Source organism: Oryzias latipes, chromosome 23, assembly GCF_053564925.1.
Source record: "Oryzias latipes strain Hd-rR chromosome 23, Olatipes_Hd-rR_3.1".
NCBI classification, from domain to species: Eukaryota; Metazoa; Chordata; class Actinopteri; order Beloniformes; family Adrianichthyidae; genus Oryzias; species Oryzias latipes.
The window spans coordinates 20,154,730-20,182,386 of NC_136259.1; the positions used below are offsets into that span (position 1 = coordinate 20,154,730).

General features: G+C 38.7%; 3 protein-coding genes across 4 annotated transcripts; 1 reads left to right on the forward strand and 2 right to left on the reverse strand.

Moving 5' to 3' along the window:
• The first annotated feature begins 68 nt into the window (after positions 1-68).
• Positions 69-9,563, forward strand: ada2b (adenosine deaminase 2b). 2 transcript variants are annotated; one of them, XM_011491202.3, is made up of 10 exons: positions 69-139; positions 356-732; positions 4,590-4,809; positions 4,882-5,092; positions 5,169-5,296; positions 6,639-6,729; positions 7,490-7,598; positions 7,684-7,841; positions 7,922-8,124; positions 8,910-9,563. In XM_011491202.3, the coding sequence occupies exons 2-10, from the start codon at positions 432-434 to the stop codon at positions 8,995-8,997; spliced, it is 1,509 nt and encodes a 502-aa protein (XP_011489504.1). In that variant the 5' UTR covers positions 69-139; positions 356-431; the 3' UTR covers positions 8,998-9,563. The 2 variants fall into 2 exon arrangements, with proteins under 2 accessions (XP_011489504.1, XP_078797741.1); XM_078941615.1 differs by lacking the exon at positions 69-139 and having other exon boundaries at positions 291-732.
• LOC101161358 (putative polypeptide N-acetylgalactosaminyltransferase 8) lies at positions 9,317-16,540 on the reverse strand. The gene is made up of 11 exons (XM_004083188.5): positions 16,263-16,540; positions 15,723-15,957; positions 13,979-14,145; positions 12,845-13,028; positions 12,574-12,771; positions 12,176-12,290; positions 10,910-11,095; positions 10,657-10,794; positions 9,789-9,884; positions 9,546-9,713; positions 9,317-9,454 (listed from the first exon to the last, which is right to left on the reverse strand). The coding sequence occupies exons 1-11, from the start codon at positions 16,453-16,455 to the stop codon at positions 9,317-9,319; spliced, it is 1,818 nt and encodes a 605-aa protein (XP_004083236.1). The 5' UTR covers positions 16,456-16,540.
• Positions 16,541-18,154: 1,614 nt separating this feature from the next.
• On the reverse strand, positions 18,155-24,348 carry LOC101161598 (putative polypeptide N-acetylgalactosaminyltransferase 8). The gene is made up of 11 exons (XM_020714334.3): positions 24,141-24,348; positions 23,599-23,833; positions 22,387-22,553; positions 21,751-21,934; positions 21,480-21,677; positions 20,767-20,881; positions 19,929-20,114; positions 19,658-19,795; positions 18,762-18,857; positions 18,519-18,686; positions 18,155-18,437 (listed from the first exon to the last, which is right to left on the reverse strand). The coding sequence occupies exons 1-11, from the start codon at positions 24,331-24,333 to the stop codon at positions 18,288-18,290; spliced, it is 1,830 nt and encodes a 609-aa protein (XP_020569993.1). The 5' UTR covers positions 24,334-24,348; the 3' UTR covers positions 18,155-18,287.
• Between the last annotated feature and the right edge of the window lie 3,309 nt (positions 24,349-27,657).

Here is a 27,657-nt window from a genome sequence, read left to right on the forward strand (position 1 = left end):
TCATTAGTTTATCACATGGTATTAGTCAGACAAAAATGCCCCAATTATCCAGTGGCTCTGAGTATTTTGCTGACATGCTAAACCTTCTGAGGGAAGCGGAGGAGCTCAGGCGCAGGGCGGACGCTGCTTCTTCGTAGCTGTAAGTATCCTACATTTGATTTTTTTTGTTTGTTTTATTATTTGTTTTCCAAAGATGACTTCCTCCAGTTTGTTGTGAGATGTTTGTGAATAAAGGAGTTGAGGTCTCAAGAAGCGGTTTTCTTGATGAACTCAAACCAGTTCAGCTACAACACAAAAAAACAAAATAGCTGCACGACTTTTAGTCTCCATATCTCACTGATGTCTTTCCTTCCAGAAGAGAACATTTCCTGCTCTTGAGGATTGACATGTTCTAGAGGAAATCCAGCACCTTCTCTGCGGGACACAAGGACATGGTGATCTCACTCTGCCTGGTTCTGGTTACATACGTCCCCCTTCTGTGGTTTGTGAGGGAGATCGACGGGATGCCCGACCCTGCTCGCAGGGACCTGCTGATGCGCCAGGAGGCGTCCAGACAGACCGGAGGACTGCTGATGCTCACGGCTGCCGAGCAGAGGCTGGACGCTCGCCTCCATCTGTTGAAAGAGCAGGAGATGTCTGCCGCACTCTTCCCGCCTGCTCTCCACTTTTTTAAATCAAAGCCGCTCATTCGGCAGAGTGCTGTGTTCAAGCTGCTGCAGAAGATGCCAAAAGGTAGTTTTCCTGCACTTCTTATAATGTACGGATTTTAAACACATGGATGTTAAATTGGATAAAATGTGTGTTAGAACTCATATGAGGAAATTATTTAGGAGGTTTTAATGTATAGACGAATCATTTTACATTATAACAAATTAAAGAACCCATAAAAAGGAATTTATAGAATTTTGTATTTAGACAGAAAATTGAAAAATCGGAATAAGTCTTTAAAACATTAAACATGTTTATCAATTGGTGATTTAATTAAAGAATAAAAGACACTAAACAAGTACTGGGAGTAATAGCAGTATTGGTTAAAAACTGCACATACAAACAAGATGTTGGTAAAAAGGCATAAAATTGATCAGGAAGTAAATAATCTGTTAATTCTGGCAATTTTTTTCTAGTTTTACTTCCTGTCGTATCTCTACCGTCTTTACCTTTTAATGTACATCTGATGCAAACAAAAAGATGTCCAATCACAAACTTACGTCTATCAGGTCGGGTCAATGACTGTCGGCTGAGAGAGAACCACAGCAAGGGCTGTGTGTTGTGTGCACATATAACCGGTTTTTTATCACAGTACTTTAAATTATAATTCCTAAATAAATAAATGTAACACTTATTTTATTCAACTACAAAGAACAAAACAGAAAAAAAATTAGTTTCACGGTCAAAAGGCATTTTTATTTATGGTTTTAAACGGCAAATGAATAATAAGTATCTAGATTTATTCCATTAAGGTCAGGTGTGTCCAAACTTTTTGGAAATAGGACCAGATTTGCTGAGGCTCAAAAAAGTACAAGGGCCTGCAAGTCCCATAATATTAAATGCAAATGAACCATTTAATGAAAGTTTTTTTTGCTATATTTCACCTCCTCAAATTGGGAGCCGGTTTAGCTCGTGCTGGTTTGCGGCGCCTTCCGTCCGTGAAACCAGGCTCCGACTCCGGGCTGCTCCCTGTTCCCTTCTCTACCCCTGTGCCGGTTCCAAGCCCGGTTTGAGAAGGTTGCGTCAGGAAGGGCATCCGGCGTAAAACATTGCCAAGTTTACCATGCAACTTGTTCGCTGTGGCGACCCCTGATGGGAGAAGCCGAAAGAGGAAGAAGATTTCACCTCCTCAAATTGAACAGGATGAAACATCAATACATTTTTTTTTTACCAAAATGAAAGTGAATTTCATATTTGAAGACCAGGAATAAAATAAAGAAAAGGTCTGTCTGGAACATTAACCTTGATTCATAAGAAATGTTGCATGTTTCTTCATATCAAATGCCCTCTGTAAACTTCTAAATTTAAATCATGTAAACAGGTAAATAACACAAAAATAAATAGACACACACTTCATCTGAAAGATGAAAATGGTTATTGACATTATGAGTATTAATCATAATAACATGTAAATCTGTTAAAGTCATGGAAAATGGAATTCAACGTCTAAAAATACTTCTGTAAGTGCCGTCAAGACTTGATGCACAGGTCTTTTCCCATGTTCCTGTGTAAAGAGTAACCTTTTACAACAGTAATGTAGTACACTTACATATGAACATTTGCTCTAACAAAGTAGTATAGTATTATTAATAACTTTAGAGTAGGCCTGCACAATATACCGCAAATTTATCGTTATCGCAATATCCAGCTCTGCAATATGCATATCGCAAAAGACGGCGAATATCGCAATAAATCGCAAACCCAAAATGTGTTAAAACAATCTTCTAGCAGCTTGTAGCATTTAACGAATCAAATAAATCCCTTTATGCTTTGACCAATCAGATGGACGCCTTCCCATTGTTGACCAATCAGATGGAGGCCTATTATGTTAACCCTGGTCCTGAAGAGCCTCAACCCTGCCTGTTTTCCAGCTCTCCTTAACCAGCTTGCTGTTGATTGGCTGACTCAAGTGATTTCACATCCTGATTGACTGAACACACCTGATTTTGGTTATGATTATTGAGCAGTCTAGGGAGAATTGGAAAACAGACAGGGTTGAGGCTCTTGAGGACCAGGGTTAGCCACCCTGACGTTTGTCCCCCATGTCGATGAGGGTCATTTGGAGTATAATTTTTAAACTGTTGCAATGAAATGGGAATGATGTTTGTGTTTATTTTTCTATTTGTTTATTTACCGCAAATTTATCGTTATCGCAATATGGATCACTAATATCGCATATCGCAAGTTTTCCTCATATCGTGCAGCCCTACTTTAGAGCAATATTTGACTCCTTAAATGCCTTAAAAGTAACTTGACTTACCGCCCAAAATTAAATTGTCAAAGAAGCCAAACCATGAGGTCTTTGGAGATTAAGTGTGTCAAGACTTGTTTTACACAGAGCTGTCTGTCTTGTTGAAACCTAGGTGTTGTCATGGTAACCTGCTTTATTTGTTAACGCATGTTTCTGGTTCTCTGTTTGGATCTGTTTATCGCTTATATTTTCATTTTTATGAACCAAACTGACTAAAGCTGAGTCTTGATTCTTCAATTGTACTTTCAGAGCTTTCATTTGACCAAAATTAAGCAATATAGTCATTATTACACATCTTGACTCTCATTTAAATGTAAATAATAATAATAATTGATTATTTATCCCACAATGGGGAAATTCTTCTCTGCATTTGACCCATTCCCTGGGGGAGTGGTGAGCTGCTGCTGAACCGTGCTCGGGAGGCAGTAGCGTTAAGAGACTCGCCCAAGGACCCCCACTGGGTGATGTTAATTGCTCGCGATTGATATGGTAATTGCCCCCAGTCATTCCCCTCTGGGAATTGAACCCTGGATTTCTGCGTGGTAGCTTTTCACCTTGCCAGCCGCCAATTTTCAATTTCCAATTAAATTTTCACTTGAGAGATCATTTTTCTACTTCAGTGAGCATATTGAGTACGGACTAATGTTCTTTGAGGTGTCCATTATCAGAAATTTATGGCCGCTGGAATTGTGACCAGTTATTTGTAATAATGGACACCTCGTTGGTCAGTTATACCATTGTCACTTACTAAATGAATAAAATATTAAATTAAATACTATACCTTTAAACTTTTAATTTTTTAGGTTAAAATTTTCTTTCACAAAAATCGGACTATTTGATATTCCGTGCAATTTGTTGTCATGGTAACGGGAAATGGGCCTGCACTGACCTCACTCTGGTATGTATTCGAAACAATACATGTAAAAAAAAAAAAATCCTAATTTTAGAGAGAAAGTTCACCTCTTAGCCTTTGTTTTTGTCCAAATGATGAAGCAAAAGTTTGTTCCAGTTTCTAACTTGTGTTTAAGCCAGCTATATAATATAAAATATTTGAGTTTTGTGACCGGAACTTCTTTTTAGGTGTACATTATCACTTTTTAGTGGACAACCCTGCAGCCAATCAGGATTGAGCATTCATCTGGACCATAGTATGAAAGAAAGAAACCTGACCGGACTATAGAACTCATGTAACACATTTCAATTTGGAGACAGTAGTAATGTAAGGTATGCAATTACTTTCGAACAATGACAAATGATCTGTAATCGATTACAGTTTGGAAGTAAGATGCACAACATTGGCCACTCCCTCTTTGAAAGAGCGTCTCAGGAGAAAATCAACACCAAAAGTCAAAGGAAACATATCCAAAACACAACTTAACCAGATTCCTAATGATTGTACATAAAATATTCAGTAAAAACACACAAAAATACTTTTTGTGAGGTCAGAATGGTTTTACTTGCAATTTGACCATGTTTATCCACCTATCAGATCTCTTTTGTCAGAGCATCATTTTAACTCTTATTCTCCCGCTCTATTCTATTCTATTCTATTCTATTCTATTCTATTCTATTCTATTCTATTCTATTCTATTCTATTCTATTCTATTCTATTCTGTTGTCTCACTAAAAGGCGCAGCCCTCCACATCCATGGATCTTCCCTGGTTGGGGTCGAGTGGCTCATAAGAAACGTCACCTACAGACCTCACTGTTACATCTGTTTCACCTGGGACAACTCGGTCCGGTTCGCCTTCTCGGCCCGCCAGCCCTTTCCCCGGTGGGACTGCTTCTACTGGCAGCTTCTGGAGACGCTGAGATCCAGAATAGGAGACAACGCAGGGTTTGATAACAGGTAGATCCGTTTTTTCTTGAGAGTGTGATGCGAGAGTCCTGCTTGAAGAGTTTGATTTTGGGTGTTTTCCAGTTTAATTGAGCACCTCACGTTGATTACCGATGATCCAGATGGGGACTATCCGAACCAGGATGTCGTGTGGGAGAAGTTTGAGAAAGCCTTCATCGCTGCTGCAGGACTCATCACCCACGCTCCTGTACTAAGGGACTACTTCTATCAGGGCTTAAAAGAGCTTCACGACGACAACGTCATGTATGCAGAGCTGCGGAGCGGCTTGTCCAGGGTCGGCGTCATCCTCCTCACTTTTTATTCTAAAAGATCCACATCAGAGGATGAAAACCTGACTTTTTGTCTTGCAGACATATGAGCTGGATGGAACCATTCACGACAAGATCTGGTTTCTGAACATGTTTCAAGAAGTTACGCAGAAATTCATCAAAGATTATCCAGACTTCCTTGGGGCTCGCATCATCATTTCTGTGCACAGGTAAAAACGCACCTGGATTCATGGATGTGCTCACAAACCGCCGCAGCGTGGATCAACACTCATAGAAAAACAAAGTGCCGGTTGCAAATTTGAAGCCTTGCAAAGGAGATAAAGTGGGAACCACGTGACTCAAGCTCTGTTTCCAGTTTTGAAAAATGATCCAACTGTTAAAATTGAATTTATTATCTCTGTCATTTTCCCCGTGTTTTGTTTTTTTCAGCAGGAAAAATAAAAGCAGCGTTCAAGGCATCGAGTTTTTCACAAGGAAACGTTTGTCGTTTTCTTTACTGAGGATTTTTTGTCTCCATCATAACTTCAGAGGATTATTTTTTTTAAAGATATTTCAGTAATCAGTCAGTGTTTGCATGTTGTTGTTCATTATCAGAAAATTAGAGCAAGCACATCAGTGTCAAGATATTACATTGTTTCAACCGAAAATAAGACAAAATTGACAAAAACAACCCAATGTTAGGAATATTTACATTGGCAGTTCTTTAGTCACAATTGCGATTACGGTTGGATACGGGCTGTATGTGGGAGAAAATAGGCAAACCCTGCAGAGGCAGGCGTTAAGGGGTTACAAACAATCCAAGTCCTGATTAAATGTCAAAACAATGATGCTGCTCCAATAGGAGGTGTTACAAAAGCAGCTTTGAGACGGCGGATGGGAAGTTTCCCAGGCCTGCAGTTAATCTCATTTGATTATTGTGTCTGTCACATATTTCCATGAAATTCGCTGTGGACATCTGCCTTGTTGGAGGAATCTAACATGGTGACTTTAATTACCCTCCCATCCTCTAACAATTGCAACATTCAACATAAAAAGCCTCTAAGGTCTGTTTTTATTGCCTCAAACCGGGGTCAGCACACCGCGTTGCTTGTTGACGATTGGAAATAAACGTGGCAATTTTCTGGATTTATTTGTAGTAAGTCTGATCATCGGGTTAGAGTCTAACTTTTAGACTTTGACAGTTAGACCAAAGCTCCTAAACAAGAAGCGGTGAGGCTCGTCCTATTTGAAGTGTTAAACGCTCCATTAACTAATTATGTTTTTTTTTTTAAGCTCCTGCTTGAACTAAATTAACTCATGATGACTTTGAAAGTCTGCTTGTTATCCCTGCTCTTTGAAATTGTGTAAACACTCCGCAGCCCAATTTCATTGGATTCGGTCAAGAGGTGAAGCCTACTGAGACGAATAAGAAGCCTCGACGTTGGGATTCTTCATGGTTTAGATTTGTGAAGTTCAAAGTTTGGCTCACTGTGTAATGTCAGTATTTGTACAGTTGACCTAAAACGAGACTTAAAAAACGTCAGTCTTTTGTGTTCTTCTGTTTTTTCTCAGAGCTCGGAGTCTATCTGAGGTGAAAGCAGCTGTTCAGGAGGCCATCCAGCTGAAGAAGGAGTTCCCAGACATAGTTGCAGGATTTGACATGGTGCGCCATCGATTTGATCTCAAATCTCCTGTGATTTGAGGTTTTTTATTCTTTAAAGACTTTGAGTGGGTAATGTGTGTGTTTTATCTCTTCACATGATTACCATAGACAGATCCGCTGCTGTGATGCTCTGTAGACTAGAATCAGTGAATCTCGGTGGCTTCAAAGTTAAACACATCCATTTGTATTGAATTGGCTTCTTCTTCAATTTACAGTTAGCTTAGAGGCTTTGTTTTTTGCACATGTACACTTTTTAGATTTTTTTAAAATATTATTTTATTATTTTGACTTTTTTTAATGATATATAAAGTTACATGTTAGGGTGTAATGATTGATTCTAACAAAAATTGGTTTTAATTTTATTATTTATGGTTGAAGTTACGATTCATAGTTGATATCAATTCATTTACAACGATCCAATTCATTGATTTATGATCAATCCAGGACATTTTTAGCCCAAAATTCAAGCAGTGTGAATCAGAGATAAATACCTGGGTACTGAACGGTGCAGGTGAAGTTTTCCAGATTGCTTGTTTTTCTTGCAAGATAATTAAGTGTAAATTAAATAAATGTACAAACAAGTCAACAAGAAATAATAGCAAATCCATTCATGTCTTAGTTTCATAAAAGCCCATGTTAAAAAAAGCAAAAACACCATTTTCATCAGAGTGGGTCTGTTATTCTATTCACTTTTTTACATTTTTTAACTTAACATAATTGTCTTTTAAGCATTTTTTTTCTTCTAATTTTTGTTTTTCAGGTTGGCAGGGAGAACACTGGAAAGACTCTTTGGTACTTCAGGGAAGCTCTTTCTCTTCCGAATGAGCTGGGGGAAGAACTGCCGTTCTTCTTTCATGCTGGAGAGACAGGTGGTGGTGGTAGTGAGGCAGCTCAAATCTCTAACAATGGCTGTGACAAACAGATTAAAATTGAACAACGATGTGTTTCTGTCAGATGATGAAGGGACTGAAGTGGACCAAAATATTCTTGATGCTATTCTGTTCAACACCAGCCGCATTGGACATGGCTACGCTTTGGCGCACCACCCTCTTGCCAAAGAGCTCTCCAGGAAACGCAACATCGCAGTGGAGCTGTGTCCCATCTCAAATCAGGTAGTACATCAACGTTTGTGCATCAAAGCGGTGATAGAAGCCAGAAACATGGCTGGACTTGTGTGTCTTCTGTCCTTCAGGTGTTGAAGCTGGTATCTGATCTGAGGAATCACCCCGCGGCGGTGCTGATGTCAGAGGGCCATCCAATGGTCATCAGCTCGGATGATCCATCTCTGTTTGGCACCACAGGTCTCTCCTACGACTTTTATGAAGCCTTTGTGGGCATCGGAGGACTGAAGGCAAACCTGGGCACTCTGAAAGAGCTGGCTGTGAACTCCATCAGGTTGGAAAAAATCCATTCTGTTCATTTATTTTATCATCCATTAAAAATGTCTCTTTAAGTACATTTTCAATCGTTTAGAGACCCACAAATATAAAATATTAACAGATGCATACTGTGCTTGTCAATAATGAAATAACTTTTTATAAAATCTACCCAAGCTTGGATTTATTCTTTCTTCTCCCACATTCAATCCATTACATTTTTAAATGATAACTAAGTGCTGCAAGTTAAATCTGTAAATAGTATAAAATGTTTCTCATTTTGTAGCTAAAGATACATTTTTACTGATATTGTATAAATCGTTAGTAATGCAAAAAGAGAAAGACTAAAACTAGGCACTGAAGAAAATCACTAGAAAATAGTAAAATTATCATCCATGCAGCAAATCATTTTTACTTAATAAGAAATATTAAATCAAACTCTAAAAACAAGCATATCAAAAAGGAAAAATAAGCTCAAAACACAAACTGTTATATGGAAATACTTCAAATTGAGTGTTATACAGCCCAATAAGTTTTCTTCGCAAGTTCTAAAAAATAATTCCCTTCATTTTAGACTTAGATCCAGTCCATAAAAGAAGACAGACAGAAATGGTTCTGAAACATTTTTTGTCAGGATAAAACCTAAAATGTGGTAAAGACCTGCAGAGTTTTCTATTTTCTATTTAATTATTGTCTGGTGATATCAAGGCGAAATGTCCGGTTTTTCTTTATTATAATCCAAATCCTTGTTCCCAGAAGTGCTCACCGTAATGTTGAAGTTGTATGAATGTCCTCCACCTGCAGGTTCAGCTCCATGCCGCCTCATTTGAAGGACGCAGGTCTCGCCGTATGGCAGAACAAATGGGACGACTTCGTGTCAGATCATTCGTGACTGGCAAACCACAAAGAATCCTGTTCCACTTGAATGATGTTCGTACTGACAGCTAAGGCAAACCCTATCGAATCTTTCAGTAAAATAAACTCACACAAGTAAAGAAAAGTCTGAAATTTGGTACGTTGGAGATTCAGAATTTAACTTCTGAGTGGATTTTATGCTTTGATATCGATTATTTGTCAACTGACTTTTTTATACCAAAAAAACGTATATAAATGATCACAATAAAACCTTATTTCTAGGACAATTTTGATTTTGTCAAGTTTAACTGTTGTGTTGTCAAGACGTTTGAAAACAGAACTAGAGGGGGTTTTTGTTACATAAAACGATCAGTCACATGTTGTATCTTCCACCTTTGACCACTGCACTTCTGAACTACAAGTTTGAAGGATCCATCTTCGCCTTTCGTGACCTCCAGACATCTCTTTGTGCCTCTGTTTCTGATAGGTCCTCCCTGGGATAAGACAAGTGTAAACATATAGGGTGTTTCTTTCACACGGATCGTCTTTATTTTTTAAATCATAGTCAAACTTTTAAATACATACCCGATTAAAATCCCATAACATGTGAAATGTCTTCTCTCTGGCCATCTTGCAGTCACATAGATGTGGGTAGATGCCAGCGTTGGGGTCCACCAGGCAGTTATTATTAGCAGTTTTGTGGGAACCAATCGAACCGATGTACAATTTTCCGTCAGTGTGGTAATAACACCGCTACAACACACAAAAGATTCACTCATAAATAGAAAAAAAAACATTGGATTTTGTGCAGTAAATTTCTGAACGCACCTGATTGGACAAAAAGTGGCATGGATACAGTATTGGTGAGTGTACCGGAACCGGACCTTGGTCCACACAGAACTTTGGCGACAGCTCGTTAGTCAGCTAGAAAAAACATTGCGCAACCATTTAAAGATTTATCTTGATGAAAGTATTTTTAATTATGCTATAACATTGTTAATATGGTTTTTATCCTAAGCTAATCTTAAGCTTTAAGGTCACATGTTAACAAAAAGAGACATTAAAGATCCACTCCAATGAAAATCACGTTTTTTGGTGTGTTTAACATGTTCTTGTAGCATTTTTATCATGATGGAGGACATGCATAAAGAAAATTAAGCTTGAAATTGCATTAGTTTTTCTTTTTTCAAATCGTTGTGAATCAGGAGCAGATGAAAAAAATCCTGTCCAAAAAAAGATCGTATTTGTGATGTAGAAACTATGCTGGGCGGGCCGTAAACTCCCTGCTCTGCTCTATTCTGATGCATCCACTTCTTGACAAATAGATCCATAAATGTCTTTGTTTTCCTCATCTGAGCTGGCATCTGGCTCCAAACTGAACATCTGGATAGCTTTGATTATTCCTCGCCATATTTGTTGCATTTTAGCTTTGGGTGTGAAGGGCTGTAAATTAACAGAGCTCTCAATTGTGGGTGACAGAAAGGGGCGGCGGGGTTGCTCCATGCCATCAGTCGCTCTCACAACTCAGAGGTGAATTTCTAATGAACTCCTGCCGTTCTGAGGAAACCGTCCTAGAAAAAGTTTTTTGATTTTTGCCTAAAACCTACATACATATAATTAGGACCACTGGAAACGCTTTGAAAATAGGTCAAAGATGATCGGAGTGGAACTTTAACATATATTTATTGTGACTTACACCACCATAAGCAATCACGTCACTGATTGGTTGCAGCGACTGGTACACATGATCTAGGTACCATTGGAAGGGTTTGCATTTCAATCTCTCTCTGAGCTTCTTCCTCTCCGATACATCACCAAAATCTATCCCATGGTTCTGTCAGAAAAATGAGACCATGTTTGATGGTGACCAAGAGCTGTCAGCCTGTCATGAAGCCATGACATCATCTGGAGGATGAAAGTGTAAACATTCATGAGACTTGGGATCATACGGATATCGGGAGATTCCAAATGATGTTGACGCTGGATTTGTGCTCGTCCATCCAAACTTCAGCCACCCTCTGTGCGTTACGCCTCATCACGTCTCTCTGATCCGGGAGGTACGGCTTTTTAAATCTTTCAATGTGGGAAACTTTAGAGCAAGGAATTATCTCTATGCTGCCTCCACACAGCCACACCTGTACAAAACAACACGATTCCAGCACGCGTCAAACATTAAGAGACATTTTTTCCAGCAAGCAGCTCCTAAGATTTGTAGAAACAAAGCATTGCACGCTCATTTTTACAAATTGTGTAAGAAATGTCACTTCAGTTTAATTCGGTTACAGAAGAAGGTTGTAAAAATGTAAATGAGGTGCAGAGTTTAAAAAAAAAAAGGAAGATGTGAAAGAAAACAGTGGGAAGAAGGACAAGAGATGTAGACAGAAAATATAAAAGAAAGAGATTAGTTAAGTGTAATTGAAAAAGATGCAGGGAGAAAAAAAAGAATGAAGAAGAGGGTAAAAAGGTAGGAAGTTGGAAAAAAAGAAAAGCTCCATGTCATCCAGACCTTTTTGCTTTTTTATTTTTTATTTTTTGGACTGTGTACTTCAGTAAGATCTCTCTTCTGCTTTTGTTCATCAATAACGTTGCTTAAGTAAATTTGAAAATATAATGTTTTATGTAGATGAATATCTAATATGGATTTAAAGAAATATACAAACACCCTTGAGAGGAAGTTTGTTTGTCTTTGTGACTCACTAAATTCAAATTCAAACCACACTGTCAGAAAACAATTCTTCAGACTTCTGACTCTGTGTAAAGTTCATCTTCCAAGCTTTGAATACCCACTCCAATGAAAATCCTGTATTTAACATGCTCCTGAGGCATTTTCCTGATAATGGACATGTATAAAGAAAACTTAAGCTCAAAATTGCTTATTTGTGATGTATAAAAGATGCTGGGCAGGCCTTAAGCTCCCGGGTCTGCTCCATTCTGATGCATCCACTTGTAGACAACTAGACCTGTATAGCTCACCATTTTTGTTGCACCACTAATGTTAGGTTTGGGGTGTGAGGGGCTGTAAGCTAGTGCGAGAAAGAGAGGCGGGGTTCTCCTCACTATTGGTCCCGCCCACAACTCAGAGGCAAATTTCTAATGATCTGCTGATTTTTTGATTTTGACAAAAACCTGCAACACCGGAATCAAAAAACCCACTAGGGACAGTTTTACAATAGATCAGAAGATGAACGAAGTGGGACTTTAAATACAAATCTTACCCGGATGCCCAGCTCCACATTTTCACCTCCATAAATTTTCATTCCCCCGTCAAGGCTGCCAATCTCCCCAAAGAATTTACGGTCAGCAACAAGTATTCCCATGATTGAGGGGCTTCTAAAGTACAAAAGAAAGCATTAAAACATCACTGTCTGAACAGAAATGGTGACATATAAGGACATTTCAACATCCAGGGCTCACAGTGTGTGGCTTTACGCAAGCTGTATTTTTCAATGAAAATTCTTTAAGATGCCATAATCTGGCCAAGTTATTAACAGACAATATCACCAAAAAGTAGCTGACATACTAATATTTATTTTTTATTAATAAAAAAAACAACAAACTAAGACTTGAGTTGTAAAAGTTTGTTTTATGGTGACTCTTTCAAAGTAACTCTTACTTTCCGGGCTGTGATGTATCTCCTAAAGCGTACCACTCAGGTCTGAAGGATTCGTACATGCACCACAAAGCCCAGGTAAAACCGTGAGCATGAGGAGGATAGGGAACAACAGCAAAATCATCGTAGTTGACTTTGTCAAAGACTGGTGAGAGGATCACCGTGCGGTCCTCTTTAATCCGAGCCAGCAGAGGCTCTGCCCTGCAAACGCAAAGACAAGGTCAGTAAAAAGCTTTTTTACAAACCAAATCAATAGTTAGCCTTTTAAACCAACCATTGTACATTGACTTCTATGTGAGCATCCAAGATGGCCACCACGTCTCCTGTTGCTGCTTTCCATCCTGACAGTCTGGCCTGAGTGAGGCCAAGCTGCTCAGAGTGTCTCACTTTCTTCACCAGGCCTGGACGCTCTTTATGAATGAAGCTGATGTAGTCATCCAGCTTCTGCATCAAATCCTCTAGGGGGAAAAAGAATAGTCTTTTCTAAATCTTTTCAATATCGAAAAATCTTGTAATAATCAAAATGTTAACCACAATTCCCTTAAAAGCCTATTGTACAAGTTGTTTTCTGCCCTGTAGTTCATAATCATTCCACTAGGGGCTGCAGAGAGGTTTTTCCTGTTCATTTCAAAGTGGCCACCTCAATGAAATCCTAAAAAAAGAACAGGAAAGTTAAACTCCTTTTTTCAAGCTTTATACTGAGAATAACTCATTTATTGTTATTCTTTTTTTATGACTGCTTGCTGTATTGAAATGATGAAAAATAAGTTTATGTTTAATTCCTATTTATAGTGGGTTAACAGTGGGTGACAAGGTAATTTTTTTCTACTTATATGTATATTCTTCTATCCTAAACTAACATTGTAGTGAGTCAAACTTACCAAATCACCCAACGTATCATAATTGATGCATGTATATCTTATTTAAAAAACTTATAGAAAAATTCCTTTTTATGGAAATCATCAAAAGGTTTTAAAAACGTCTTAGTGGCATAAAATCTGAATTCTGTTTATATATTTGATATAGTGGGCTTTACAGGGTTAAACCCTAATATTATGTCAGTTTTACACACATATATGTTCCTATCCAACCCCAAAAATGGCTCCAATATTTTGAATGGCTAATAAAAGGGTTTGCAATACACGCTTCAGTTCTTGGTAAATTTAACCTCACCTCTAATCCAAACAAAAGTGCTGTAGGCTTCCTCTTCCCCATTTGGGGAATCAACACTTCTGTAAAGAACCATGTCTATGAATGTATTTGCGAAGTTTGTTCTCACCTCTCAAACTATTTACTTTTCAACAGAAGGCTGTCTGGGATTCACACCTAAACTTTATTTTACAAAGATTATCCTCCCTAAAGTCTTGTCCAGACCTGCCTTCACCGTTCTCGCTGTGCCTCAGTTTACCTTTGGTGCTGTGATCATCAACCAGAATGATTTCTTTCAGCAGGCGGGCGGGCGTCTTGTCGATGATGCTGCTGACGGCCCTCTTGATGATGGAAAGGGCCTCATCCAGGTAGATCAGGATGACGCTGAGGGAGGGCAGGTCTGCTGGATATTTCTTCTCTGCACATCTGAGACGAAACATCATTTTTAGAAGTTTGTCCTATTGTTCAACAAACACAATACGCGCATATCCTCGAGTAAACAGTTGGAAGAGGCTTGGTGTGAAATGGAAAAGTGATGCAAATCTCATGAATCTTGCTCCAGGCTTTTTCTTTCACAGCTCTACTAAGATGTATGAACTACTTGGTATCGTAATATTCTGGCCGGACACAAACCGCAATTATTAGTTTGTCCCCCATGGTCCAATTATTCACAAACGGTCGGCACTTCTGTGAATAAAAAGTGAGGTCGTCCATCAGTACCAGATCTGAGTTGCTGATTGGTCAAAATTCTACCTGGTTTATGTTTCAACGCACTTTAATGGCAGCACATTTTGTAAGTAGAGCTTGACATTGGTTGCTAAAAAACTTGCATAGAAAAAATAAAGAGTTTTGATAGCGGATGCCCGAAACGTGCTTTATTTTTTATTTTTTTGCTTGTTTGTGTAGACTTTTCAGTAGAAGAGGCCAAATGGACATGAGGGAGGAGTGAACGTAGCGTAAAAATCCTTTTTGTGCTGCCACAGGAATCTCTGATCAAATAATAATTTAGAATTGATAGCTCTGTGACTTCAGGAAGCTGCATTTTGCTTTATCAGCTGCAAAGTAAAAAGATTGAGGAGCTCTTTGTTTTTGGAGCAGATTCTTCTCATGGTACCAAAACAGTGTCTCCCATGCAAATTCGTTAATGGGTAAATGGATTCATCTGCTGCAGAAGGTTATAAGCTATGGAATGTTGTTTAACTGCTTACAGTTCTGTTTGTTCACACATATTAAATGTGAATGCCTGAAGGGACAGCATCCCTCTTTGAACCTGAATGGCAGGTATCTTTAAGGTGAGGACTTGTAGGACGGATAAAATATTTACGGATAGAAACAAACTTTCAAATTGGTTGTCGATTTTTAACTACTAAGAGAATTTAATGGTGTGGCATTGGTTAACTTTTATGTATAAATTTTTTTTGTGTTTTGAACACAGAAATTTGCAAATGTGTTACAAATGTCAGTTAATTCCTGTAGTATTTTTTTACATAAATCAATCATAATTTGAAAAAGTTCTACTCCGATCATCTTTTGATCCATTTTCTATTTGTTCCCAGTGGTGTTGCTGTTTTTAGGCAAAATCAACAGCTCTGTATGATTTTTTTTTCTTTTTAGGACATGGTTCCTGTAGAGCGGCAGTAGTTTATTAGAAAGATTTACGTCTAAGCTGTGAGCAGGACTGCTGCTGCAGAGCAACCCTGCCCCTCTTCCCCTCCCTGTTGCCGAGACCTCAGAGCAATGAGCTTATGGCCCAATATCACAAATAAGCTCTTTTTAAAATATCATCATTTTTGTCTGCTCCTGATTCAGATCGATGCAGCTAAAGAAACATTCACAGATGCCATTTTTAGCTAATCTTTCCTAATATGTGTCCTCCCGTATCAGATAATGTCTCAGGAACTTGTTAAAAAAACAAAACATGATTTTTGTCAGAGTGGGTCAGAGTAAATGTGAAGTCACTGGTGCAGTAGAGAAACTCTGAAGTTACTCAAGGTGAGTCTCACCTGGAAGGCCTGGTGTCGGGCATCTCTCTGTTGAGTGGCAGCCTGTCGCTTAGGTAAGCATTGTAGCCGTAGTTCTTAAACAAACTCTCGGCTTCTTTCTGCTCCTCTTCAGACAGATGGTCCCCCCACTTGCGGAACAGAGGAGAGTTTGGGTAAAGTTTCCTCACTGCCTTCCTCTCCTCCTTCCGTTCCGTCTCCATCACCGTTTTCTGCTTGTTGTTTTGCAGCAGACTGACTGTGAAAACATTTGGAGTTTTGCTCTCGTCGCTTTGTTTTCAATTTAAAACGTCCAAAAATAAGATTTCTCTGTGCTTAGTCTGTATTATTAATCTTAAAACTGTCATCAAAATAAACCTTAATGCATAGAATGATCAAACTAAAGTTAAAAAAAACAAAAGCTTAAAACCATAATAGTACTTATTTAAAAAATTAAACTGAATCTTTCTGCTGCTACATCTTAAATTTGCAGTTCAAATGACTGTTTGTTTTCTGAAATCTTATTGAAATTCCTCCATAAAAGCAATGCCTCCTTTGACTCACTCAGCCTGTCGATGTCTGCTTCAATCTTGCTCATCCTCTGCAGGACCCCGTGACCCCTGATGGAGTCATTGAGGTGAACCCTCTGGAGGTTTCTGGAATAGTCATGAACTTCTCTTTTTATGGAGCCCAGGTAAAACATGGCCCAAACCAAGACAAAAACCATCAGCAGCCCTTTCAGACTGCCAGACCTCATCCTGTAAGTGAGGTTTAGCTTCACACTGAAAGAGGAGGAAGTTTACTTCAAATCCAGGTGTTCTTTGTCCTTTGTTGGTGTCTCCACTCCTTCCTGCACGAACAAACACTTTCTGTGAAAGTCTACACTTGCACCTCCCACAAAGCAGTTAAACTACCAGCCCTCTGCAGGTAAAAGAAGCAAAATTGGAGGACAAATCAATTTGCTGTTTTGTTTACTGTAATCCTTGTGCTATCCTAGGCACTTTGACATTGGGAGTTGGGTCATCTAGACCCCACTAGACAGTGCTCTGAACCTTTTTTCTTCAATGATTTGTGATCTTCACTGGTGTCCATGGATTACATGAAATCTTTCCACCTTTACCCACCTTTGTCATGGTAGGGAGAACACGTCAATGTAAGGGTGGGGTCATCCAAGATAGCACAAGGGTTAAGCCAGGGATCTGCAACCTGTAAAGCAAACATAGCCATTTGGTCCAGCGAGAGTCCCGCTTCATGTTTAAGAAAATACACTTAATTTATTTTTTTGTGGCTATTAATCTATTAATTTATAAAACGTAGTTTTAAATGATTTGCAATGTATTAATTGTAACAGTTTATGTTTTTTTTTATTTAACTTATTTTACTTTTGACATCAAGACAAACAAGTTCCTTTTAAAATAAAATTTAAAATGAAGATCCTCCTCCTGTAGCAGATTTACTTCAGAAAAAAAAATGCAAGAAAGTCAAACATGATATTTTTTATTTGGTGCACCGTCATCCTTTTTCTCCTTTTACTATTAAATGTAAACATGACAACACTGGTGAAGAGTATAATTTTAAAATATATATGTGTTTTTAGTACGGTATATTCTAACAGTAATTCAGTATGATAAGAGATTAAACCTTTTAGCATCCTTATCTGACATGCTAAGAATCTAAACATAAATGATAAAACCTTGTTAACTTAAACAAATTACACCAGAAATACAAAAAAGGAAAACATTATTCATTTAAACTGTTTGTATTTTTTCTTTAAAGCCAATGAGCCACATGTGGCTCTGGAGCCTCAGGTTGCAGACCCCTGCTTTACGCTTACAGTTTCAGTCAGAATTTCATTATTTTAACCATATAGACTAGAGAAACACTGATCTATCATGGAAGTGCTCCCCTGCTGGACTTAGGTAGACCCTCACAGCCAGGATGACAACTGAGTTAAACAGCAATAATTTCCATCAGAAAAAACTGGAAAAAACGAGAAGGAACTGCTCCCCCCACATTTCACCAACACCAGTAGAAATGCATACCTGATCCTGCATTATATTTTATTGCTGAAAACAGTTTCTTAACCCAACAGGAGCCATCAGCATTTTGCTGATGCTTCACTTTGACATAATTTCATAGTTTTTGTGCTCAGTCTCAACTACATGTTGTTTTTAACAAAACTAATGCAAAACTTTGCTTTTGGTTGTTTTATTTTATTAAATTATAAGTAACTTATCTTTATCAGCTGTTTTTTCCTAATTACAATCAGTTTCCACTGCATATTTTATTCATTTACATTTGTTTGTGAATTTTACCCTGGTAGTGTGAACATTTTGTTACTTTAATAGATGTTTATGACCAACATGAGGTTGCTCTGGAAAAGCATAGTTTAGTGGAACCCAATAAAAGGCAAGAAACGAGTGGAGAGATCAAATCAAAAACATTTACAGTGTTTTTTTGTGGTAATAATAGCTACTTTTCAATTGTCAAAATGTGAGGAAAATTAAGAAATTCATATAAAAAAAAAACTCCTAAAAAGCCCAAATATAGACGTGTAACTCAATAAAGAGTCACTTTTGCAGAAATAAGTTAGTTTTTCTGCGCGCTAACGTGATCTATGACATATTGGATCTTCCAGCTTTGACCGCTGCACTGGTCAATGACGAGTTTGAAGTGTCCATCTTGACCCCAAGCGACCTCCAGACATCTCTTTGTCTGCTTGTTCTGGATCTGTCCTCCCTTTTATTAGAAACACAGACATGTTATGTCTCTTTAAAATATGACTCCCATTCTGTTTTGACAGAATAAACCAGTGAGTACCTGTTTAAAATCCCATAACATATGAAATTTCTTCTCTTGGGCCACCTTGCACTCAAAGAGGACCGGAAGATTCCCAGAACCGAGGTCCACCAGACAGCTATCGCTGTTGTATTTGTGAGATTTGATTCCACCGATGTAGAGTTTGCCGTCGGTTTTGTAATAACAGTGCTAAAAAAGAACAGAATATCCTGATCAGCTGTAAATCCAACATATAGTTTGTTTAGGATCAATGTCTGAACCCACCTGAGGAGAGTAGAAGTGGCATGAATACATTATAGGTGTGTGTCCTGGTTTTGGGCCTTGGTCCACACAGAGATCTGGCTTTAGATTATTAATCAGCTGTCAATAGAAACCAAAATGTTCTCACAAATAGTTTTAGTAAAATCTGCATCGTTGGCCGTTGTGGTTAGCGGTTTTACCTCAGCCCTGGTTCGAATCCCAGCCCACATGTCTCTACCAAATCCGAGTTCCTGATTGGTCAAACTGGTTTTACCTTCAACAAGCGTTCAATGGCTGCGCGTTTTGCACGTAGAGGCCAAAAATAGATGTGAGACTTTTGAACGTGAAGCCTAATTAACCCTTGTGCTATCCTAGGCACTTTAACAGTGGGAGTTGGGTCATCTAGACCCACTAGACAGTGCGCTGAACCTCTTTTCTTCAATGATTTGTGATCTTTACTGGTGTCCATAGATTACATGACAGCCTCTCCACCTTTGTCATGGTTGGGATAACACGTCAATGTTAGGGTGGGGTCATAGGATAGCACAAGGGTTAAAGAGTGTTTATTGCTTTATGAGGCCTTATTTTAGTTCAGTTAAATCTAAGACTTTTTAAGGATCAGCAGCCACCCTGTATGAAACATATTTTTGGTCTGTGGAAGAAGCCAGAGTGCCCAGAGAAAATCCACACATGCTCAGGGAGAACATGCAAACTCCACACAGAAAGGACCCAGCTGGGATTCAAACCAGGGCGTCCTCACTGTTACTTAAGTGTGCTAACCACTACACCAACATGCAGCCTCCATTTTTTGGTGTAAACTAAATATAAAAAGTACATTTGCTTTGTTTCAAGCTCCTTAGAGTCAAAAATATTGGAGTGAAAAATAGACTCCTAATCCTGTGGGCATTTTCTTTACTCACAGCTCCATAACCAACCAAGTTATGAATGGGTTTCAGAGAGGTGTACACATGATCTAGAAACCACTGGAAGGGTTTGCACTTCAGCTTCTCTCTGAGCTTCTTTCTCTCCGACACATCTCCAATGTCAATCCCATGATTCTGCAAGAACAAGTCGACCTCATGAGAGCATTTCTCATAATCAAAAGCAGCTATTTTGTATTAAACATAATCAGATTATTCAGATAGAAAAAGCTAAGAATCCTGTGAGCAATAATGAGACGTCAGATCATACTTCTACTGGAAGGTTCCAGGCGATGTTGATGCTGTGTTTATAGTCATCCATCCAAACTTCAGCCACCCTCAGTGCGTTTCTCTTCATCATGTCAGACAGGTCTGGGAGGTAGGGCTTGCGGTATCGTTCAATGTGGGCAATTTTAGAGCACGGTATTATCTCTATGCTGCCTCCACACAGCCACACCTGCAGGGAAAAACAGCCAACTCTTTAAAAAAAAGAAGTACAAACTAGAAGACTTATTTTGTCTTCAGACGGGAATCTACTATGATCTAAAACACAATAAGAAATGTTTGATTTTATATACAACACTTGTATACAAATAACTGTGATATTGAAATTACCTATTAATGTCTATTTATTTTTTGTAAAGGGTGTTTTCATTCAACCATGTGTGTCTATATTACAAAAAATTCTACAGCCAGATTGTTTAAGGGGTTCTTTTCAATTAAATCCTTTTTTATATATTTTTTTTCTTTTTTCTCAGATATTTGATTTGGGGAAAACTTTAAAAATTTGCTTCAGCTGCACTCAAGCTAATTTTATTTTAACTTGAATTATTTTTGTTTCAATTCAGTTTGTTTAGAAAGCACTAAATGACAGCTCAGGGTGTTTCAAGGCGTCACACTAAAAAGAAAGAAAATGAGCTAAAAATGGTCCTTCTTACTATTTTAAGAAAGGGCCACAGACGTTCAAGCAAAGTTCAAAACACACACAAACATTAAGATAAAATAGGATCGCTTTTAAAACTTTTAAACCTTAAATGAAAAAAGTGTATGCTTCAATGTTTTATGGATTAGGATGTGATTTGGAGTTGAAAAATGTAACGCAATCTCACCCGGATGCCCAGCTCCACATTTTCCCCACCGTAAATTTTCATTCCACCGTCCAGACTTCCGATCTCCCCAAAGAACTTGCGATCAGCAACAAGAATCCCCATGACAGAGGGACTTCTGTGGACACAAAGCAAACCAAATGACTAAGAATGTAAATGTCAGGCTACTGTAGCAGAGCAGAAAGGCTAGAAACCCACTCTGATCATCTTTTGATCGATTTTCAAAGCGTTCCCTCTGTCGTTTTCTAGGACGTTGTGTCTGCAGAGCGGCAGGAGTTCATTAGAAATTCACTTGTGATTTACGGGCTGGAGCAACCCCGCCCCCCTTACCCTCCTCATGGGCTTGTAGCCCGCCCAACGTATGTTCTACATCACAAATACGATCTTTTTGAAACTGCTTTTTACCTTCTGCTCCTGATTTACAATTTGAATACATAAATTCTCTTACATGCTATTTCAAGATGAATTTTCTTAATACATGTTCTGTATTATAAGAAAAATGCCACAAGATCATGATAAAAAATAAAAAAAACACCAAAAAACATGTTTTTAATTGGAGTGGGTTTTTAAGAAGTTCATGCAGAGTTTTAGGATTTCTAACTTTAAATTAGTTTAATATCTTCAAATAGAGATTTATACATCAATGAAACTCCTCTCATTGTTTTAGCTAAAATCAGAGATGTTCAGTTTGAGTTATTTTTTAAAGTAACTCTTACTTTCCGGGCTGTGATGTATCCCCTAAAGCGTACCACTCAGGTCTGAAGGATTCGTACATGCACCACAAAGCCCAATCAAAGCCGTGAGCAGAAGGAGGATAGGGAACAACAGCAAAATCATCGTAGTTGACTTTGTCAAAGACTGGTGAGAGGATCACCGTGCGGTCCTCTTTAATCCGAGCCAGCAGAGGCTCTGCCCTGCAAACGCAAAGACAAGGTCAGTAAAAAGCTTTTTTACAAACCAAACTGATAGTTAGCCTTTTAAACCAACCATTGTACAGTGACTTCTACGTGAGCATCCAAGATGGCCACCACGTCTCCTGTAGCTGCTTTCCATCCTGACAGTCTTGCCTGAGTGAGGCCAAGCTGCTCGGAGTGTCTCACTTTCTTCACCAGGCCTGGACGCTCTTTATGAATGAAGCTGATGTAGTCGTCCAGCTTCTGCATCAAATCCTCTAGGGGGGAAAAATTAAACAAAAAAACTTCACATCTTCACTAATGTGTAGAGAAACTCAAAACTGTGGTTTCCTTGCTTTGTTTTTTTATTCTTCCAAATAGTAATAATAAACACTATATTTTAAAATCTAATACTAAACGCTATCAATTTTTCCTTGTAAATGTTTTTATATCACCCAAAAAGGCTCCAATGTATTGAATGGCCAGCAAGTGCATCTAAATGTGTCAAATTATGAGTATTTGCTTTCTCATCTCCAAACAGAAGCAAGCAGCCTCCTCTCATGGAAAACTCTGGTTATTTAGAGTATTATGTTGTTCTCACCTCTCAAACTATTTTCTTTTCAACAGAAGGCTGCCTGGGATTCACACCTAAACTTTATTTTACAAAGATTATCCTCCCTAAAGTCTTGTCCAGACCTGCCTTCACTGTTCTTGCTGTGCCTCAGTTTACCTTTGGTGCTGTGATCATCAACCAGAATGATTTCTTTCAGCAGGCGGGTGGGCGTCTTGTCGATGATGCTGCGGACGGCCCTCTGGATGATGGAAAGGGCCTCATCCAGGTAGATCAGGATGACACTGAGGGAGGGCAGGTCTGCTGGATATTTCTTCTCTGCACATCTGAGATGAAACATATTAAAATGAATAAACTCTGGATGATTAAATTTGACAGCATGACAGATATGGTTCAAGAAGAACAAACTAGAATTTACAGATTTTTTTACATTCTTATATTTTTTATTTATTCTTGATACTCCTTTTTGACTGAATGTCAACGGAATTTCGCTGTAGAAATTCACCGACAATAAAAATCTTTGAATCTTTGAATCTAGAAAGATCTTGAGTTAAAAATAAATAATTTCTGCGGGTAAATAGAAACACAGTTCATCATTGTTGTACTTTTACTCTTTGCTAAAAATCAAAGTTTGTGTAATAAAGTGTGTAGTAATAAATCGCATTTAGTTTACATTGAGTGTTTCTTTCCGTCTTTTCTAAATAAAGGAGTTTACTTTGTTTGAGCATTTCAAAATCATAGTGACTCTGGAGTATATGCATTTCGTAAGAGTTTGGTTGGTTTGCGCAACTTAAATGCAATTATATGTATCTGTTGTAAGAACATAATAACTACATTTATCCTTTTTCCTGGAGCCACACCTTCTCCCCCTGACTCCAGAGAGTTGCATTTTGCCTCCTTATGAGCTGAGTAACAAAAACATCGAGAAGCTCTTTTGGTTTTGGAGCAGATCCTTCTCTAGACACCAAAGCAGGTCTTACTAAATTATGTCATTCTTATGACTTTGTTCATGTTCGTTTTAATAGATCGGGTTGAATTTTTTTTTTAATTGCTCACAGTTATTTTAGCTATAAACTATCAAAGTGAAGTAAGTAACTAAAGGCATTTTGCCCATATAATTTTATACACCCACCATGACCAGCGTCCCTCATTAAACCTGTTGGACTGGGATCTTCAAGGTGAGAACTTGTAATCAGATATAATATGACTGACATTGACTGACTGACTTTTGTTAACTCCTTTCTGATTCTTATGTGTTTTGAGTTAAAAAAAAAAAGGAAAAATATTGTTAGTTGGCATCACAGATGTTACTTAACTAATTATGTATCTCTTCCATTACTTTAAATTATTTTAAACTTAACTGAGTCTCACCTGGAAGGCCTGGTGTCGGGCATCTCTCTGTTGAGCGGCAGCCTGTCGCTTAGGTAAGCATTGTAGCCGTAGTTCTTAAACAAACTCTCGGCTTCTTTCTGCTCCTCTTCAGACAGATGGTCCCCCCACTTGCGGAACAGAGGAGAGTTTGGGTAAAGTTTCCTCACTGCCTTCTTCTCCTCCTTCCGTTCCGTCTCCATCACCGTTTTCTGCTTGTTGTTTTGCAGCAGACTGACTGTGAAAACATTTGGAGTTTTGCTCTTGTTGCTTTGTTTCCAGTTAAAACGTCCAAAGATAAGTTTTCTCTGTGCTTAGTCTGTATTATTAATCTTAAAACTGTCATCAAAATGAAGCTTAAGGCATAGAATGATCAAACTAAAGTTTAAAAAGACAAAAACTTTAAACAATAATTGTACTTCTTGTTTAATAAAATAAACTGAATCTTTCTGCTGCTACATCTTAAATTTGCTGTTCAAATGACTGTTTGTTTTCTGAAATCTTATTGAAATTCCTCCATAAAAGCAATGCCTCCTTTGACTCACTCAGCCTGTCGATGTCTGCTTCAATCTTGCTCATCCTCTGCAGGACCCCGTGACCCCTGATGGAGTCATTGAGGTGGACCCTCTGGAGTTTTTTGGAATAGTCATCAACGTCTCTTTTTAGGTAGCCCAGGTAAAACAGGGCCCAACCTAAAATAAAAACAATCAATAAGATTTTCAGACTGCCAGACCTCATCCTGTAAGTGAGGTTTAGATTCACACTGAAAGAGGAGGAGTTTACTTCAAATCCAGGTGTTGATTCTCCTCTGTTGGTGTCTCCACCTCTGCAGGGGTGGAGATTTATTGTGAAGCTCGAGCCATTTAGGATGTTTTTGTTGTTTTTTGGTATTGTACCCACTTTGTAAAAATGTGCGTTTAAACCTGCAATTAAGTGATGCTGGTTAAGGAAGGAATATTTGAGGAAAAATCAATTTTCTCTTTTGTCTATTTATAATTTGAGTTTTAATTTTGGGACAAAGTGGGACTTTTTGTCAGTAGACTGAGGAGCAAAAACTGTCCAAATATTAGTTATCAGTTTCACTACAACAACACAGGAGGAGAACGGTTTCCCTAAAATTAGGCAATCCCCCCCCCAACACACACACACACACTGTCCTTTTCTCCACCATCACACACACACATCATTGCACCAGAACCGTGTTGCCTAATTTCCAGAAAGTTCCTATAATGTCTAAAGCCTTAAATCCTGGTTTTCTCTCTGCCGTGCTTTCATCACACCTGGCCATTAAGGTGTGAAATCATTCGCTTCCCCCAGAAGAACAGCAGACCAGCAGCAGACTGTAGGCTAAAGAACATTAAGCGAGATAAAAAAGAGTTTGGTTTTAAGGCCTTGCAGGGCTAAGAAAATACCAATTTTTGCCTTAAGTTTTGACATTTTTGATTGTAGAACATTTAAAGCTTTTGGCAGATTAATTTCAAACAAGTATTTGAACTGTTTTTGTATTGGACCTCTTCGGTTTTTTGTTTTTTCACTTTCTGGACCATATTGTTCTTTTTGTGTTTTTTAATAACTTTATTGATTTTTTTGAATGTCTGGTTTCACCTTACACTAAAAAAGAACTTGTATTTTGCATTTTAGGGGCGGAGTCACTTTAAACGCTGTTTCCGACAAACGACAAAGTTTATTGTCGATGTAACCAGAACTGCTTAGAATTTCTATCATTTGTTGTATTTTGTCGAAGGACCTGAAGAAAACATCAGATCTAAAATGGATAAATAAACTTTTACTTTGGTTAAACAGAAACGTGAGACAGAAAAACAGATTAATTAATTAAAAACTGGAAATAAATGAGTAAATGATCTGGGGGGTATTCCAGAAAGCATGTTTAAACTACCCTGACTTTAACCCTGAACTCTGGCTGAAATCCGCCTGAACTTGCTTACTCTGGGTATGTGGGTTCCAAAAGACCAGATATGAGTTAGCATCATACGCTCAACTTGGTAACCCTGGGTTAACCCTTGTGCTATATTAGATGACCCCACCCTTACATTAACGTGTTATTCCTACCATGACAAAGGTGGAAAGATTTCATGTAATCCATGGACACCAGTGAAGATCACAAATCATTGAAGAAAAAAGGTTCAGAGCACTGTCTAGTGGGTCTAGATCAGTGCTTTTCAACCAGTGTGCCGCGGCACACTAGTGTGCCGCGGCACACTAGTGTGCCGTGGGAGATGGTCAAGTGCGCCGTGGGAAATTGCCCTCATTAACTGATCTAAAAACATTTTCCATCTCCAGGAAATCAGCTCTTTGTTCATCCAAACAGACCCTGATAAAACACTGAGTAGTTAGGAATATAAAAGATCTCAAAATAACTTTTTCTTTGTGTTTATTTAATTCTATAAAATACATTTTGATAAGGTTGACGGTACCGCGATTTAGCTGCAGCTATAACTGTGTAAGGAAAAGTCGCGCCCCTTTAACTGTCTCCACCAATCAATCTTGAAGGCTTAATCACATGTCATCAGTCTGACCAATCAGAAGTGGTTGAAGTCTTCACTTCCTTGTTCTTAATTCTGCTGATAAAGTCGCTCAGTTCTAACAAAAATACCAGCTAAAGCTCGTCTTTAGCTGGTGGTTCATCTCTTAGAAAAAAAACAGCCGCAACTTCCTGCTTTTTCTGCCACAATTATCACAAAAATCCACGTGAGATTGCGAGGGGGGGGGGGGGGTCGATCAAAACAGACCATGAATTTCTTCTTTTTCTTTTGGGATGCTGGTGTGCCGCGGGATTTTTGACAGGGTTAAAGTGTGCCGTGGCTCAAAAAAGGTTGAAAAACACTGGTCTAGATGACCCAACTACCAATGGTAAATTGTCTAGGATAGCACAAGGGTTAATGCACGTGCACGACAAGCACGTAAAGACATTCTCAATGGATCACCGAATTCTGGAGTCACCATGGAAACGTGTGGAGAGAAAAAAAGAGTGCGCCGTACTTCAGTGAGTGCGATTTTAATGGCGGCGTATGAAGATTATAAGACCATCAAAAAAGTAATACAGCTGCATCAGCAAAAGAAAGAGTTTGTGCTTGGAGAAAAAGAACGGACAAAGTAAACACATGAGTTTCTATCACACGCTTCACCAAAGCCTCCATCCACCCGTGATCCATTTTCAAGATTTTAACCAACTCTCTTTCAAGGAGAAAAAAAACCACTTCCGGTGAAGCAGCAACAACTGGTGATGTGAGGTTGTCACAGTAGTGAAGGTCACCTGTCAATCAAACTTCAGCTTCAAGGATCCACTGATGGAGATGAAGGGAACCAGAGCTGCTGCTGTGGAGACAGTAGAGCAAGAAGGTGCTGGTTCAAATCCCAGAAAACAACAGATGAAGGAAAAATGGTGATCGACAGAGTGCTGACTGATGTACAGAATAGTGTGATGGAAGTGACTTGACCTCCAAAGCAGATAAGTGCTGGTTCAATTCCCCATCTCTGTTTTTTTTTTGTTGTCTGTTTTTGCCGCTCCTGGACAGCCATCAGCTCAAAGGAAAAAAGCAACACAATTCTGGTGTAGACGGATTAGCACAGTGGGAGTGTTTCTGTCCTTGAAGCGGGAGAGTGCAGGTTCAAGTCCCAGTCAGGGACATTGAGGTGTTCAGTCACCTCGCAATTCAAGCTGCGGCTAGGAGGAGTCAGGACGCCAGGGAAGGGGGCTTCATCTTTGCCCCCCCCCCCCCAACCAACCAAGGAAGGAGGACCAGGAGTAGAGGATCCCCAAGAAGAAGACATCCATTTAGATAGATTCAGAATGCAGCTTGGATGTGTGGAGGGTCTAGAGCACTGAGACGCAGTACATCCAATACAGGGAGGGCTGAGGGATGACAACAGTGTTCGTAGGTAAAATAAAAGTTTAATTAAGCAACATTTATTTTTATAAATGATAAACACCAACTTTTAGCAAGACAGAAAGTATAAAGTATACCGTAAACTTGTTACTGTTGTAACATGAAAGTACTTCTGATCTAGTTGCTACTTCTAGGATGAATAAATCTACCCCCC